General features: G+C 38.8%; 1 protein-coding gene across 2 annotated transcripts in view; it reads right to left on the reverse strand.

Moving 5' to 3' along the window:
• ST8SIA1 (ST8 alpha-N-acetyl-neuraminide alpha-2,8-sialyltransferase 1) overlaps positions 1-17,551 on the reverse strand; it is a 139,291-nt gene that overhangs the window by 87,227 nt on the left and 34,513 nt on the right. For both annotated transcript variants that reach the window (XM_054445464.2, XM_063672505.1), the window contains exon 2: positions 4,072-4,216. In XM_054445464.2, the coding sequence (XP_054301439.1) occupies positions 4,072-4,216 (145 nt within the window). The remainder of the gene's footprint in view (positions 1-4,071; positions 4,217-17,551) is intronic.

Here is a 17,551-nt window from a genome sequence, read left to right on the forward strand (position 1 = left end):
CACGACAGGAGCCTACGGCCAACCTAGGAAGCTGGAAATGAGTGTCTATGTGGGGTGCATTAATGATGTTTTGTGATGCTTTACATATGGCCTTGGGTGAATGTGCTGAGGAGAAATGTAATTTATATCACAGTGTAAGAGAATGGACAGCCAACCGTGTTTTTATAATACCAAAAGGAAATATTTTTCAGATTATATCAGCACAGTTGTGGTTTCTAACACTCCTGCTACTCCCTCACTCATTTCCATGGAAATTTGTGTTCTTCCTTGGCAATATATCTTAGGCCAAAATAGGGTTCATTCAATAATTCCTGCAAACACTGGACCATGCAGGCTTAAAAGGGGCAGTTCCTGGCTAAGCAGGAAAGAGCTGGTCCCAACCCAGGGGATTGGGAGCAGCTATTCTCAAAGTGGGAAGGCAGATACCATCACACCGTCCTCCTCAAATACAAACACGCAGACATACATCCCATGTTTTAAAAATCCTTTGTGAAGGTTAAAAATTCTGTCCTTCATGCCTAATAATATTCAACAAATATTTCACCAAAATACATTTATAGAGCCCTTTGGAAACAGCTACCTCTGAATTTCCTGCTTGGTTTCCTATAGTTCAAGCAAGGGCACTGCAGGGGTCCAGCCCAAGTGAGACACAGACAGGAACGCCCTTGACAGACATGAGTGGTTGGGAATGAATATTTATACTGAGTGGGAAGCACTGCAGTGGGCACAAAAGGGAAAACCCTCTTGTTCTCAAGAGCTCACAAGATGGTACTGAGACAGCAGATAAGGACTTTTAGAACACAGAACACTGTCATATGGAGATATGAAGTTATGTACACAGCATTATGTGGCAGAATTGAATAAATTTGAACATAAAGTTACAGAAAGTTGTGGAAGGTTCAAATAGCAAAGAACTAACTAACTAAAAGGAGTTTGATGTGGCATCTCAATGCACAGACATTTCAATAGTTACCTCCTGAGGATACACCGCCCCAGCCCTTATAGGATCTGTTGCTATTCCCTAACGTACCAGAGCATCTCCCTTCTTACACTGCATCTTTGTACCAACAACAAAAAAGACAATACTTAAAAGGAGGCAAACGAATAACATTGATAATGATGGCTGACATATACGGAGCATTTAAGGGGCAAGTGTAAAGGTACAGATGTAGAATCGAGGTTAGAAACGAGTGACTTAGCATTATTTCACTGAAACTCTGGGAAAGGAGTGAAGCTTTGTCCATGCCAAAAACACTAAGCCTGGCCCACTCACCTGCATTTCTACCTCATCTGCACACGCTATTTTCTTCCCACTGGGAACATAAATGAAGCATATCAATTAACTGGCAACCCTTTTTGGCTGATAACAAACTGGAAACATTTTGCTAAGAAATAATAATGGATGAGAGCAGAGGGAAAACACCATTTTTTCCAGTGATGCAAACTGGTTTACCAAGATTTCTATGAATTAATTAGTCATTTCAGATTCTTAGCAGGAAAATACATACATATGCAATTAAAAAAAATCTACTCATTGAATTGGTTCTGCCTTTTGCAATGGCTGTGCCCATACACAATGATGTAATGACTTCTGATTCCCAAGAAAAAAGTATTCTTCCTTTATTATTCAAGGATGTTTCCTTGGTTTTGCAACTGGCTCAAAGAGGCACAGAATTCATTTGCACACACTTTACAAAGTAAATGTTTCTTATAACCCTATTGCTGCAACCGACAGATAATATAGGAGCCTAGTTTATATTTCTTTAATCATCCTTTTAAATCTATTTTCTAATACAAAGTTAGAATTCATTTGGTATAACTAAAAGTCCTCATCTATAAAAAAAAAAAAAAGCTACTTTGGATTTCATTTAAAATGTTTCTATGTGAGGAGCAGTTAAAGGAGATTGCCTCCTTATCTCTTCCTCATGCCACAACTAGTTGGTAGCAGTTTTCATACACAGAATATCCTGTGGATTGGCTTGCTTAACCTCTGTACCACTCTCTTTCCAGCTTCCTGCTGAAACATGATAGTTAAAAACTGCCTTTCCTGGACTTCTTTGCAACTAGTGTCCTGGATGCAAATCATTTCTCCATTAGAAGCATTTGAGGAAGATTTGAAATGAGGAGGAGAATTGGAACTCATCTTCTTTCCCCTATTTCTAACGGAAGCAGTTGTGGCCACGCTAACAGCAATGCAAGTTGGGGCTTCCCAGTCCCTAGACCACAGTTACAGTAGTAGGTTCTTGAACTCAGTAATTCTAGGAACCACCCTTTGGCTCCCATTTCTCCATTCTTCCAATGATTTTTTTAAATGCCAAATTCCCTATATGAAATATCTTTCTGCTAAAAGTACCTAAAGAGATTTCTGTACCTTGCCTAAACCCTCACCAATACAGTTCTATTTTTCATGCCTCAGCCTCAAGATACTAAGTATGAATCAGCACATTAATACCAAACATATAATGCTTTGTATTTATAAAGTACATTTATTATGTTTTACAGTCGGGCGCGGTGGCTCACGCCTGTAATCCCAGCACTTTGGGAGGCCGAGGTGAGCAGATCACTTGAGGTCCGGAGTTCGAGATCAGCCTGGCCAGCATGGCAAAATATGGTCTCTACTAAAAATACAAAACAGCTGGGTATGGTGGCACATGTCTGTGTGATCCCAGCTACTCAGGAGGCTGAGGCAGGAGAACTGCTTGAACCTGAAAGGTGGAGGTTACAGTGACCCAAGATCACGCTACTGCACTCAAGCCCAGGCAACAGAGTGAGTGAGACTCTGTCAAAAAAAAAAAAAGGACATTTCCACGCATTATCTAAGTTGATCTTTTCCACAGCTCTGTAAGGTAAATAGGGCAAGTGCTACTCTAGTCATCATGGAGACAAGACAGCTAAATCTCAGACGACTTAGGTAATTATCCAAGGAATTTAGTTAGTAAGAGATGGAGACAAAATTCAGTTCCATATATTATCTCTTAGTTATTTCCTTTGACACTTGGAAGCCTCCCAAAGGCAGATAAAGAAAAGAGAGAAAAAGAGAGAGAAAACACATAGATGCTGGCAATAAACTAAAGCTTCTATTTCTTATTTCAAAAATTAAAAAGAAAAACCTTATCACTGCATTTTAAAACCATTAAACTAGACTGAAATATCTAAGGATGAGCTAGTCAGCATGGCTGTTTTATAGAGAGTGTGACTTTGGATCTGGCAGAACCTGTGCCTCAACTTTGTGGGATTCCTCCTTTAAAGTCTCATGGGCTATTAACAGAGATACATGAAAGGTTCAGTCCCACTTTCCAAGGCTCAAAAATTCTCTTTCTGTACAATCATCTGAGCAAACCAAGGGTGGCTAAAAGAGGTCTTGGGGAGGCCACGATTCATTTCTGAATTTTTCCCTAATTGCAATTTTGCCTAAGATCTCCCCTCCCCAAAACGAGGGTTCCCTAAAATAAAATTTCCCTTTTCCCCCCTCTTGCTGCCTACATGTATATTAGAGAAACACTTTATTTCAATGCTCAGAAAACCAAGAAGAGATATTAAGTAAGCAAAGCTTGATTTAGACCACTTCAAAAGTGGTCAAGTTGAATTATTCCTATCCATATCCACGACTCCTCCATTTCACAGTGGTAATCTAACCACAGGGTTAACATTCAAGAGCTCTAAGAAGCAAACTTCTCACCATATGGTCCCCACTCCTTGAGCAACATCAGTCCAAAGGAAACATTCCAGTATCACACAAATCCTCACGGTCATTCCACAGCCAACCTCAGAACACTAGAATTCCACAAGTCCCTGATCATTCATTTGTTGCTTCCTTCAGTCTCATAGGACTCAAATCAGAAAGGCTAGGAAAACTGTAACTCTATAACATCCTGCTTCCACCCTTGCATCAAAACACTATGTGATTTATTCACACACACAGATGATAGATATAAAGAAAAACATTTAAAGTTAAGAGAGAAGGAAGAAAAAAAAAGTCAATCTGATGAGTTAGGCAAACTCAATTATCCCTTTTCTATGACAGCAAGAAATTTAAGAAACCATACTGAAGGCAACCAACTCTATACTAACCTGAGGGAAGAGAGAATAAGTTGAATTGTCAATGGTGAATGAGTATAAAAACTCCCCGTCATACCACATGCTCTTCCCCATAGGGGAATTCATTTTAGTCATAGCAAAGAGATGGGCAGGGTCGCAGCAGTCTTCCATTTGTTTCCTAGGAGAGAAAACAGAGAGAGAGAAAAGAACAGCAGGTTAAATGAGGAGCAGATTCATTCACTTGTCATTCCCACAGAGATGTGCCGCCTTACCTCAGTGCCAGCTCACAGAAGCATAGCATCTCCAGGGTGATTAGACTACTATTAATTCACTCTTCCAGCCACCAAAATGCGTGACTAGAATATTTCACAGTAAAAAAAAAAGTTTAAGAAAAATACATCAGCTCTCAGATTCAGGTGAGATATGTCAAAAGATAAAAATAACCATTACAGTTGCAGATGTACTGATTGATTCAAACATCCAGGTCCAGAAAAGATTTGGATAGCTAACTTTGGAGACTGTTGAGCTATTCAGCTACAGCAGAGGTGCATCTCTATCTTCATTAACAATCAGGTGGTTAAATTCAGTGAAAAGAGACTTCCTGCGAGCTGTATGGCAAGGGAATACACAGAGTGACCCTAAAGAGAGTACACTCCCCAAAACTGGTGACAAGATAGAGAACAATCCCTTGGAAATCTTTTGAGTAGAAATAGAATGAAATGAATGATGTGATCTCAGACACTGGAGAGCAACCTGCCTTCTCACTGCTAAACCTCACGGGCCTTTTTGGTTCTCACTTTGACCTCTCAGAAGTGTTTGACACAGTGATGAGCTCTGTGACTTTGACAGAAGTTTCTCCCAGCTCCCTCAGTGTCTGAAGCACCAGCATCACTGGGGTAACCTCACCCTTCTGGGCTGGCTTGCAGGCTACTCCCCAGCTAGCCCCTCAAGTCTAAGCCATGTTTGTTCTGTGAGGAAATCTTATTACGACCCTCCAATTAACAATCTGTCAGAAATAAATTCCACTTACTCATGAGTAAAAGAGCTTATTCACCACTTCCTCCTCTAGGAAGATGAATAAAACAAATTGCTGGCATAAACCACTTCTGAATGACCTCACGCAGAAATGCTTGCTCAGACATCTTTAGCTGAAAGGGGACGGTGGAGTGGGAGACCTGACTTCAAGTCCTGCCTCTGCAGCTTACTAAATCCATGACTGGGCAAAGAGAAGTGGCTGCAGAACTGCCCTATGAGACTTCCGTGGAGAGTTCACTGAAAACGTACTTGTAGAGCGCACAGTGAAAGTTCAATACATGGTAGGTGTTCTCCTTCTTATTGTTACACCGCCCCAGCCTCATTGTTGCCAGCAATCAGCCTAGTCAGTAAGGCTGCAGCTGCAGGAGCCCCGCGGTGTGGGCAGGCTTCCTCAGCCTGCGGGGGAGGTGCTCTTCCAGCCACACTGTGCCTCCCCTTGCACTCTCTGAGATCTTCGTTGGCTTTGCCTTCATGAAGGTTTCAATGGAAAGAAGGACAGAAGAGAAGGGCTCAAGTCAGACAAGGGGAGAAGAGCTCGGGAAGAAAGCTTTCACCTTATCAAAGTTGCTAGACCCAGTGTCTCTTCTTGCTCCTACCCTAGCCCTCTGTTTCTCATCAGCTGCTTCTCTTTCCTCTTCTTCTCCACCCCCATTCATTTTTATTGGTGTTTTGCCACCCAAAAGGTGGCTTCCAGAGATGGTAAAGGTTTTCTTTGTTGTTTGTTGTTGTTGTTGTCCTTGTTTTTTGAAAAGGGTCTCACTCTATTGCCCAGGCTGGAATGCAGTCACTGCAACCTCAAACTCCTGGGCTCAAGCAATCCTCCTGCCTCAGCCTCTCAAATGGCTGGGATAACAGGCATGTGCCACCACGCCTGGCTAAGGTAAAGTTTTATACTGGACTGCAAACATTTTGTCAAAAGCGCATCCTAGGCGCTTATTGAGTCAACAGAAAACACCCGGACATGGTTTAAGACTATCTTTAAAAATAAGGAGAATTAACACTAGCATGATGCTAAATTTTGGGGGAGGATAGGCTAAATTTTTAGTTCCTATCCCATGTCTGCTGATATCTTATATTTTTTAGTTCTCAGAGCAACCCTAAGAGATAATTAAGGGTATGGTTATTATTATTATCATCATTATTCCTCCCAATTCTCATCTGAGAAAACAGGCTTAGAGCGGTTGCAGGACTTGCTTCGGCCACACAGGGCAGAACAGGAAGCCAGGTCCGCAGAGTCCAAGCTTTCTCCTCTTTGCGGGCTACCTGCTCAGAACCATTTTGATTCATTTGTATCTTTCTCTGCCCTAAAAAAAAATGCTGCGTAAACACTGGCCAACTGCCTGCAGTACACCAGGTGCCTTCATAGGTATTTTTCTACTTAATTCTCACAGTAACCCATGAGCTGGATGACTTTAATATTCTTTTCTCAAGTAATTTATCTCGGGTCACATAACTAGTGAAACGGTGGGGCAGGGCTTTGCTTCCAGGTCTTTGTACCTCCTATCAGGTACTTATTTCCAACAAGACCATGGCTCTGGCCTCCAGCCAAGCTGAACGTGCCATTCCGTACAAAGTGCTACAGGAGGTTCAGAAGGAAAATTTGTCACAGCCATATAACACCTTACGTTGCCTAGTACCTGGCAACTTGCAAATCGCTTTCGTATTTGTTTCCTCTTTGCATCCTCAAAATAGCCTAAGCAGACAGGTTACATTATTCTGAATCTATGGAAAGTGGAACTGACGCTGAGACCCAGAGACTTGTTTAAGTTCATTAGGTTAGCAAATGATTTCTTAATTATTGATAAAATATGTATTAGATTATGTTGAATCAAATTCACAGCTCCTCCTACAGCATCACCATGCTAGGGCACTCATACCTTTAGTGGGGGAAAACAAATACGCCATAGAAAATACAAAGTTTCGCATGTGTAGAAATATTTTTAAATCCAAGAGGTATAGCAAATTCACAGCGATCATACCACTATTTGCAATATGAGTGGTTTTTCTATCATAAACTCTTAAACTTTTCCCTTCATCCAGAATGCCTCCACATCTTCCCTCTGCCATGACCATCTCTGGAGGGTGGCTAAAAAGAAACCACAATGTGGAAATGTGTATGCATATCCCATGTACCTGAGTGGGGTCCTCATTAGCTCACCAGCTACACTGGATATGGCAGCAGCAGCAAAAACGGGAATAGTACTGGTACTGTAGTACTACCAGCTGCAGCACTAACAGTAGTAGTCATATTAGAAGTAGTAGTAGTGATTTTTACTGAGTTCTTACCTAAAATTGTGCTAGGTTCTTGGGATATAAAATTGAATTTAAAACCAGATCTTCCTTCTGAAAACATAATCAAGAAAAGGGGCAACCAACAAGCAAGTGACTTCCTGTGTATGCAGGGAGATGTGACCAAAGTCACAACAGAGATGTGCACAGACGTCTGTGGTTATTTGGAAAAAGGAGGACATTAAGTCATACCCAGGGTTCCAGGAAGTGTTTCCTGATCTGAGATTTGCAGCCTGTTGTTTTTAATGTCTAGGAAATTGTCAGATTAAATAATGGACTTCATGTCCATCCAACCTTCAGGTAATTCTGGAGCAGAGCTATAGACCAGCTTTTAGAAATTTTAGCGAATTTGGCTCCTATCCCCTTTTTCATGCTTTGCACTGATGCTGTGTATTATTTGCTTTTCTTTTGTGGCAGACAATAAAATCAGAGGATCAAAAAAGCTAAAGGAATTCCTTTTTCATATTCATGATCAAATTGCCAGATCATTAAGTTTCAGTTGCGTGTGAGTTGAGTACTGGAATTACATCTAATTGCTTTTTATTTGAATTCAAGCTTCAGCAATAGTCGTAGCTAATGATGCTATAACTGCAGCATAAAGGTAAATACTTACGAAGCCTGGGAGCCACTTGCTAGAACATCACTCAGGTTCTTATCCCTCCTAATGGAATTCATAAGATCAGTTAAGCCAAGAAGCCCTCATCTGTTGACTGTACCTACCGACTAGGAAGCCAGATACTGAGGAAACTTAACAGGCAAATAAGGGTGAAAATCCAACCACTCGATTAATAATGCCTGGGATCAGAGTGAACCTTGTTATGACCCTTTCAGATGCCATGTTCAACACTTTGGTCACCAGGCAGGAAGAAGGTTGGGAGGTTGCCACTCCAATGACTGATACTTTTGTGCCCCTTCCAAGAGATGACTGAATTTGAGAGAGGAGGGGTGGGCAAGAATTTACCTCAGTTTCAGTATCTGGTCAAAATCTACTGTTACACTGTAGCTATTTAGACTTAGCTTTTGGAAGGTTAAATAGTCAGATATACAAACATCCAAATCAATGCCAGTGCTGGCATCCCTGAACATGCATGTGACAAATGATCATTTGATCTTGCATGTCCCCTTCATATCTAATCAGGGTATCAATGGGAGCAGCACAAACAGGGAGTGTCATCAGAGTTTACTGTTCGTAACCGAATATGCAATCTAAAATTCTTATACGCAATATAGGGGGTAAACAGTGACAATCTCTTTACGTGCTTTCTGTGTTGAAATTCTATCAGTCAGGTGAAGTGTAAGTGAATATTTAATATTACAAGAAGAAAATGCTGCAATAATAAATTTATTATGAAAGCTGTTAGTTTTATGTACGAAAAAATTATGAGGAATTATTTACTACCTAGGAGAGTAAATTGGCAGTTAAAGGAAATATTAAGTCAGAGCATGTCTGGAATATAACCTTAGGAAAAATACCACATAATTATTCTGCCAACGAATATTTATAAAATTTTAAATAATATAAAGCAGAATAACAGAGTTGAGATTAAATAAGTCAGGTCTTCATAGAATTATTTTACATACTGACACTCAAAACATTAGACAAAATAACCTTGAAGAACTATATTTAATTTTCGTTATTTAATTCCATTTAGACAACGAGATTTTCAAGGAAAAAAAAAATCCTAAATTGGAACTCTTCACATCTTGTTATGAAGAACTGAAAGTTAAATGTTAAATCTGCCTCAAAAAGTTCCATGAGGAATAAATACTCCAAAAATAATATCATGAGAAATCATCTTTGATCCAATCACAATAGAGAATTCCTCATATCCCTCTTCCCTGCTTTATTCTTCTCTCTAGCACTTAAAACTATTTATATGCTATATATTTAATTTATAGTCTTATTTATTGTCTATATCCCTAAGGCCCAGAATATAAACTCCATGAAGGCAGAGACTTCTATCTTCTGTTCACTGTTGTATCCCCATTTCCTGAAATGCTGACTGAGACATTATAAAGGTGCTTAATAAATATTTATTGAAAACCTAGATGCTCATCAACAGTGGATTGGATAAACAAAATGTGGCACATATATGGATGGAATATTATGCAGCCATAAAAAAAGAAGGAAATCATGTCCTTTGCAACATGGATGCAGCTGGAGGCCATTATCCCAGGTGAGTTAATGGATAAACAGAAAACCAAATACTGCATGTTCTCACTTATAAGTGGAAGCTAAACACTGGGTACACAGGGACATAAAGATGAGAACAATACACATTGGGGAGTACTAGAAGCGGGAGACAGAAGGGGAGAAAAGAACTGAAAAACGACCTATTGGGTACTATGCTCACTACCTGAATAATTGAATCATTTGTACCCCAAACCTCAGCATCGCACAATATATCCAAACCTGCACATGTACCCTCTGAATCTAAAAGCCATAATTAAAATAAATAAATAAATCTGAATGAATGAATAAATAACAAATAGGAAGAAAAAAGACAGTGTTAGAGAAAGCAGAGAATTGCAATGTGCATTTTGCTTCCACAATCAAAATTCAAATTTAAGAAGTCAATTCCTTATAGTTTTCTTCTGTGTTGTCTGTTTCGAGACTGAGAAACAAACACTTGTCAAAATAATTGCTTTAGACTGGCAAACATTTTCAGTAGTAGAAGATCCAGGATTTGGGGTATTTGCTGAGTAGTGAATCCCATTTCCTGCCACTGTGTGCTAGATGTTAGTCTGGTTAAAGTAGGCATGTCTGTAGGACTGCAGACACGCAGCACAGAGGCTACAGGAATAATCCACCAGTGGATGGTGCTGAGAAATTATTTTTCCTTCACTGTATTGTCAAACATCTAAATGTTGACTTTGAAAATGTTTGGTAAGGTTTCAAATTTAATCTTGTCTCCCCAAAGTTCTTCCTATCCTAGTGATATCTGACTTGTCAATTATTGATTTTAACATCTGGCTTTCAGCCAAAATGTGTATCTAATGCATTTCCTCCAGACAGCTAAATCAATAGTCCTTATTGTAAAGTGTCCTGAGCTGAGTTCCTAAAATTCCTTTTAGACTACAATATGTTGACTCCTTGGGTTAATGTCACAGAGCCTGATTCATGACTGAAAGTGTTCCCAAACCTCAATATTAGAGGATGGTTTCGAAATTGAGGTAATAGATATAAATCACTTAGCACATTGTATAGCCTCAGTAAGTAATTTCATTCTCCTTCTTAATAGTTAGAGACAATACAACTTTGTTTGCTTCACACAGTATCAGTTTATAAATTTTTTCTGGCCACAATTTTTAATAGTTACCCCTTCTATTCTCAAACATGTCCCTTTTTGAATAATAAGTTGTATGTTCACCATATAAAGAATAGAAGCTGAAAAGTTAAGCATCTAACAAAAGGGGGCTTTTCTTTAAGTGAAGAACCTAGTAGCCTAGACAGAAATCAGAGGAGTTTCTTATTCTAAAAACTAAGTGGCAGATTTCACATGAAAGTAGAGTTTGGGCCAGCATATGCTAATTTTTTCCCCTGACTTAAAGAAATCTGTCTGAAATAATCAATTTTGAAGCAGGTATTTCTTTTTTAAAGGGTCACTGTTGGCTGATGGCCCAGACATATTTTCTATATGATCTAGAACAAGAAGTGGCAGAAGCTGCTCTGAAGAATTTCAGTGAATGTTTATTTTCAGTCTCCCTGTTTGTACCTACTGGTCTATGTAGCTAGAAAGATTCTAATATTGTGTTTTGAGAATCAAGCAGCAGGGTCTTGCTCATGGAGGGGGAATGGAAGCAAGTGGTGATAATACTGCCTCTGGGGCAAAGACAATACCTTTGCCCCAGGTATTGGGGCAACTGTATTGGTTCCCTGCAGTAGCTTACATCATTGACCTAATAGGCCAAAATACACACTCCATATAGAGTAGAGATTTGTATTCATCTTATTTTTCTATCAAAATCTCTTAAATTGTATGAAGGAGAAGTACTTTCATTAGATTATTGCTTCAAAATAATGTTTTCTACAGATATAATAAAAAGTCTTTTCAAAGATTAATCTTCTGGATAATTTGCCAGAACTACAAACACAGAGAAAAACAACTCTTATCCACTACTTAAGCCAGCAAGTAATCTTGTATTTAGCAGTATTTTATTTTTCACATTTGAAATGACTACATGATAAAGGAAATGTGTTCCAAAGAAAGGCAGATTAGTGCCATGTGTAATTTGTGTTTCTCTAGTAAGGGCAGAGAAAATTGAAAGAAGGAACTTTTGAAATACAAATATTTTAAGGAGGATCTGTTTTTTCTAAAACATATTTGTTTTATAATTTATTGAACAAGTACACAAAATTATTTGGATTAAAGAATATCAATGTTTCCAGGAAGGATTTCAATGAATACTTATTTTCAGTCTTCCTACTCAGGCTTACTGATCTATACAGCTAGAAAGATTCTAGTATTATCTTTTGAGAACCACTTATTTGTTATTTTAGTAGCTGGAAGTGACTGGACCCATTCAGACCGCACTCATTCAGTCAATCAACAAACATTTGCTGAGCAACTTCTATGTGCCTAGTGCTGTTCTAGGCGCTGAGGATAAGGCAGTGAATAAACCAGGGGCAGAGGTAGGGGGGACATCTTGCCTCCTAATTCTAATGGAGAAATCAGAAAAACAAAATAAATAATTCACTTGGGTGAATTGGGAAAGATGCAGTTTTTAACAGGGTGGCTAAGTCAGTCCTCACCAGGTGATATTTGAGTAAAGACCTGAAGGAGGTGAAGAAGAAAGCCATGTGAATATCTGAAAGAAGAGAATAGTGGAGTCAAAACTCTCTGTCTCCTCGTAGGGTCCTGGCTGGGTCTGAGAATTAAATTGATTCATGATAGATTAACAGGAGAAAAGTTTTAAAATTTATTTAATGTAAGTTTTACAGGATATGGGAGCCCTCATAAGAAAAATAGGACTCAAAGACATGGCAAAACCTACATGCAGGCCAGGCACTGTGGTTCACAACCGTAATCCCAGCACTTTAGGAGGCCAAGGCGGGAAGATGGCTTGAGCCCAGGAGTTTGAGACCAGCCTGGGCAACATAGTGAAACCCTGTTTCTACAAAAAAAAAAAAAATTTAATTAGCCTGATGTGGCGGTGCATGCCTGTGGTTCCAGCTACTTGGGAAACTGTTTGGAGGCTTGCTTGAGCCCAGGAGTTCAAGGTTGCAGTAAGCCATGATCACACTACTGCCCTCCAGCCTGGGCAACAAAGTGAGACCCTGTTTCAGAACCAACCAACAAAAAGAACCTACTTGATTTTGTATAAGGCTGAATAAAGAGACCCAATTGTGGAAAAGTAACTAAACCATGGCAAGGCTAAAGGAAGACAAGATTTATTTTAACAGTCTGCTTGTACAGAATTCTCTTGTCTATGACTCCCCATCAAAGAATGTGTCTTTCTTCCTAGCATATGGAGGGCAGCTTTCACCTGGGAGTTTTTAATCTCCTGCCTTCAGGAAGAAAAAGGGAAGATAAGAACATCCTTCTTGCATCTGCTGTTCTTCAAGTGTCTTTAGCTTGAAGTCACCCCCGTGTGGTAGTGGTATGTTTTGGGGGACATAATCTGCTGTCCTTCAAAAGCATTCCAGGTAGAGCAAACAACAAGTGCAGAGGCCTTAAAGAGGAGCATGCCTGGTATGCTGAAAGGCCATCAAGGAAACCAGCAAATCTAGAATAAAGTGAGCATGGGATGGACTGGTGTGTTGGGGAAGAGGCTCACACAGGGTTGGGTGCATGCGGCACTTACTCTGAGTGAAAAGGAGAAGAATCTGCCCTCCCTTACAGATCCTCAAGAATAAATCCAACTCCAAAAGCACAGCAAAACATTTGAATTTGACTAGAAGTTGCAATGGAGGGTGTGGGGCCACTGCACAGCAGAAACTTCATAAAATCTTCCAGTGGATGCCTGTTTCTCTCCTGGACATATTTCTAACATTTTCTCTAACCAGCCCCGTCAAGCCCACCCTCTCTCACTCTTATCTCTGTCCTATCCACAGCAAGGTATCCCTCTATTAGACTCTTCAATTTTGATTCCCCTCATAATCATTTAACACCATGCTTAGATATGAGAAAACCCACCCAAGAAAATATTTCTGTTATACATGAATTCATATCTTTATGAATAAAATTCTGTTCGTCTGTTAATGGCATCACAGAAAAACAGGGAAGTGGGTATCTATCACATCTGGAGAGTGTGTTTCAGTGGTCTGAAGTTTAAAACACATGTTTGGAGAGATGCAATGAATTCAATTCTGGAGGCTTGAGCAGGAGCATAGGGGTGGGCAGGCCCATCCACTCAAGAGAGAGGCAGTAGTTGGGCAGTCATCATAAGAACAGCTGAAAATACGGTCCAGATCAGAAGTACCAGTCACCACATGAACCACTATACTCCATTGGGATTTTAGACATGTGCGCAAGTAGCAGATGCTCCAAACTGCAGGCAGTGACTTATAATTGAGCCACTTCTCGAATATACGTGTTTAGACAGCAGGATGGGATGCAGCAGGCATGCCTTTATCCAATCATGGCCCATGGTGCTCCTGAATAGCACTGGGGAGGCCAGACATTATATAATAGATATAAGAACTCCATTCAGAAACACTTTTTCTTTCTTGTTGTAATGACACCTAGATCTGAGATTATGTCTGTGAAAGATGGGGAGAAGTTTGTGAAAGGCAAAGCAAATTAAAGGAAGAGAAAAAAGATACACAAACAGCCTTATACATTTCTGAATTATACAGATTTTTTAAGACAGGGAACTGAATCAGCAAACATTAAGATGATCAGGGAAGTGACATATTTCAGAGGGTAAGATCCTGGAGTGAGCTCCATGGACTCATCCCAGCTGCACTGCCTACTAGATACAGGACTGGACAGTAGCATCTGTCCTGAAATTTTTCCAGATCCTAATTGTCTCTTTCATGATTCATGGCATACACTTCCAGTATTTCTGTGAGTAAGATTCAAAATTATTTTCTGAGAAAAACTTTGGCTTTGTGCTATGAACCATTTTCACAGAATGGAATTCTGTGTAAACACAAGTCAAAGATTCTCAATTTTCTTTACAGAGTATTAACTGTGCCACCTGCTTGTCTAAAACATATGGGTTTCTCTTTACTCAGCACAGAATATCAGCATTTCAGGTTGTCAACAACCTTTAACTGACTGTCATCCAGTTTCCATTAAGAAACGTGCTAGCTGAATCTTATTCTGGGAGCTAGAGTCTTTATATTTGTGAAATTATGAAATATAAATTTGCTCTTTGACCCCGTTTCCTGGCATACAAGTCTTAAAATCCTTAGAAACTCCAAAATGATGTCTTTTTGTATGCTAGTGAGTTGGCTGGTGGCTAGAGACCCCTAGGTAGATTCAGGATGGGGGCTGATCATTTAAAAGGCCAAAGCGGGATTACAGGATTAGAACTTTAAGCTGCATCTCCCAAACTCTGGGGAGGAAAGGGTGGCTGAAGGTTAAGTTGATCACCAGTGGCTAATGGTTTAATCAATCATGCCTACATAATGGAGCCTCCATAAAAACCCAAACTGACAGGATTTGAATAGCTTCTGTATAGCTGAACACCTGGAGTTCCTGAAGGGTGATGTGCCTGATGAGGGCATGGAAGTTCCACACCCCTTTCTCCATATCTCACTGCATGCATCTCTTCATCTGCATCCTTCATAATATCCTGTATGATAAACAGTAAATGTGTTTCCCTGAGTTCTGTGAACTGCTCTAGCAAATTAATTGTACCCAAGGAGGAGGTTGTGGCATCCCCAATTTACAGCCAGTCAGTCAGATGCACTGGTAAAACAACCTGGGGCTTGTCACTGGCATCTAAAGTCAGGGGCAGTCTCAGGGACTAAACCCTCATCCTGTGGGATATGACTCTATCTCTAGGTAGACAGTGTTGAAATTGAATTGGAAGACACCCAGCTGGGTCCACCACAGAATCAATTGCTTTCTTATTGGTAGGGAGAAATCCCCATGCATTTGGTCAAAGAAATCTGTGTTAATTGTTGTTGAGTGGAGTTTGTGCATGTTTTTTTCCTACTCTCAATATTCTTTCTCTATATCAAGTCAAATCATGAGGAAGTAAGCTATTTATATCACATAAAGGTAACTCTTTTTAAACATCAGCCCTATAAATGATCATAGACATAAACAAAGCTATTTTCTAGTTCCAGTGGGTCAACTCAGTTCCTCACCAACATATTGTGAAAACAGTCAGGCAGGCACTGCCACCTCATCCAACCATCATCCCTCAACTTGTCACTGTGTTCACTGCATTTGTACTTAATATTGTTTTGTGAATATCACTGGCCATCTTGATAGAAAAGTGCAAAGGTGTTGAGAAAGTTGAAAGCAACAGTTAAGGAGAAGCATAGACTTAGAAACAAAAACAAAAGTAAAGATTTTTTTTTAAACTTGGAAGCATTGAGAAAATAAAGGATATTACAAATGTAGATGGAATAAATCATTTGACAAGGAGTGAATAAAGAAGCAACAACTGGTGAAAGGGAAGGAAAATGAGAAACGAAATGGAGTTTGTTTTTTTTTTAGTTTGCTGAGAAGATAATGAGGTAAATGTAATGGGATAAATACTTGTAGACAAACTTGTCATAATTTAGAATCTAAAGGTATATTAAATTAAATAATAGATATTTCATTATTTGGATATTTTCCAATAAAAATATATTGTAGGAAAACATTCTTTCTAAAAAAAGTGTCCTTTTTAAAGAGGTGAACAATTTTTGTCTAATTCAAAGCTTATTTAACTGTCATATATAAAACAAGGTAAAAAGAACCAGGAAATAAGACAGATGTAAAGAAAGTTATAGAAATAAAGAGGTATTTTCTGGTAAGAAAGCTTAAAGAGAAATCATTTTATATGAGAAGGAATCTTATACAGTAAATTTAGTCTTAGAATAAAAGGTCTGGTTGTTTATGAAAGAGGGATGTTCAGGACAAACCAGAAAGTCCAAGCATGTCATGAATAGTCTGTGTAAGTCCAATAAGAGGCTGTATTAAAAAATGTATAGAGTATAAATCCAATAAGATGATTTATTAAAAAAATTTTTATATGATCAAGTTGTCTATAATTAAAGGGAAATTATAATGGTCTTTCTAGAGATTGGGTTTGATGTAAAAGAACACTAATACACTAAAAAATTGATTAGAACAATAAAATTTTCTTAAGGGACTGATTTACTGTTAATAAATTATAGGAGATTTTAATTTTTTTAACCCAAAGTTCAACTTTTATTGCATCCTGCCATTTTCAGTTTTCTCTCCCCTTTTAAAAGCCACAAAATACTGACACTCTCCTTCAACTCATTCCCAGCTCATATAAGGTTTTTCCCCTCAAGTTCTGTTTGTTGTGGCCTGATGCTAACAATGTTTTCTTAAAGGTCTGAAGGAAATGATTTCTTCCAACATAATATATTCTATGCACTACAGAAAGTCTTTTCTTTTGCCTTTTGGTAACAGGCCTAACAGATTTTACATTTTATCAAAATTATTCCTATGCCATTATTATTAAGTTTTGGTTTGCTTAGAAATAAAACTAAGATTTAAAAGAGTTATTTTTTAATTAAGGTTATTACATCTGTATATCTTTCTTTATGTGCTTTTAAAGTCCTCATGATATTGAGTTACAGGGCTTTGACTCCTGGGTCTAAAACAGACACCAAGTCCTGCTAAATCTTAAAAACTGAAAGCAATTAAAGCCTTATCTCCAGGCCCACTATAAAATGCCAATCAAAATAAACTGCATTCCTGAGACACAGGGCCAGAAATTAAACCTATTCAACTCCTCAAGGTCCAGGGACTATTGCAGAAGGGGTGGGTATGTGAGATTGCAAGGCTGATACTGAGAGATGAAATAAGTTCAATTCCTCAGTAAATTAACCATTAACATCAAAGGCACACTAATGCAAGACCAACATATGGGCCCCTGTATCAGATTAGCAAGGTTTTCTTGAAGCATTAACTGACTCTTTAATAAAACTTAGAAAGGTTATAAAAGGCTTATTGAAGTTCTATCTTATGGTCAAGATTACAATTTTATAGATTGTTTATAAAATTTTGAAAAACAAGTTTAATTGGCTTTGTGCTTTTTTATTAGGGCTTAT

The sequence above is a fragment of the Pongo pygmaeus genome, chromosome 10 (assembly GCF_028885625.2).
Source record: "Pongo pygmaeus isolate AG05252 chromosome 10, NHGRI_mPonPyg2-v2.0_pri, whole genome shotgun sequence".
Lineage (NCBI taxonomy): Eukaryota > Metazoa > Chordata > Mammalia > Primates > Hominidae > Pongo > Pongo pygmaeus.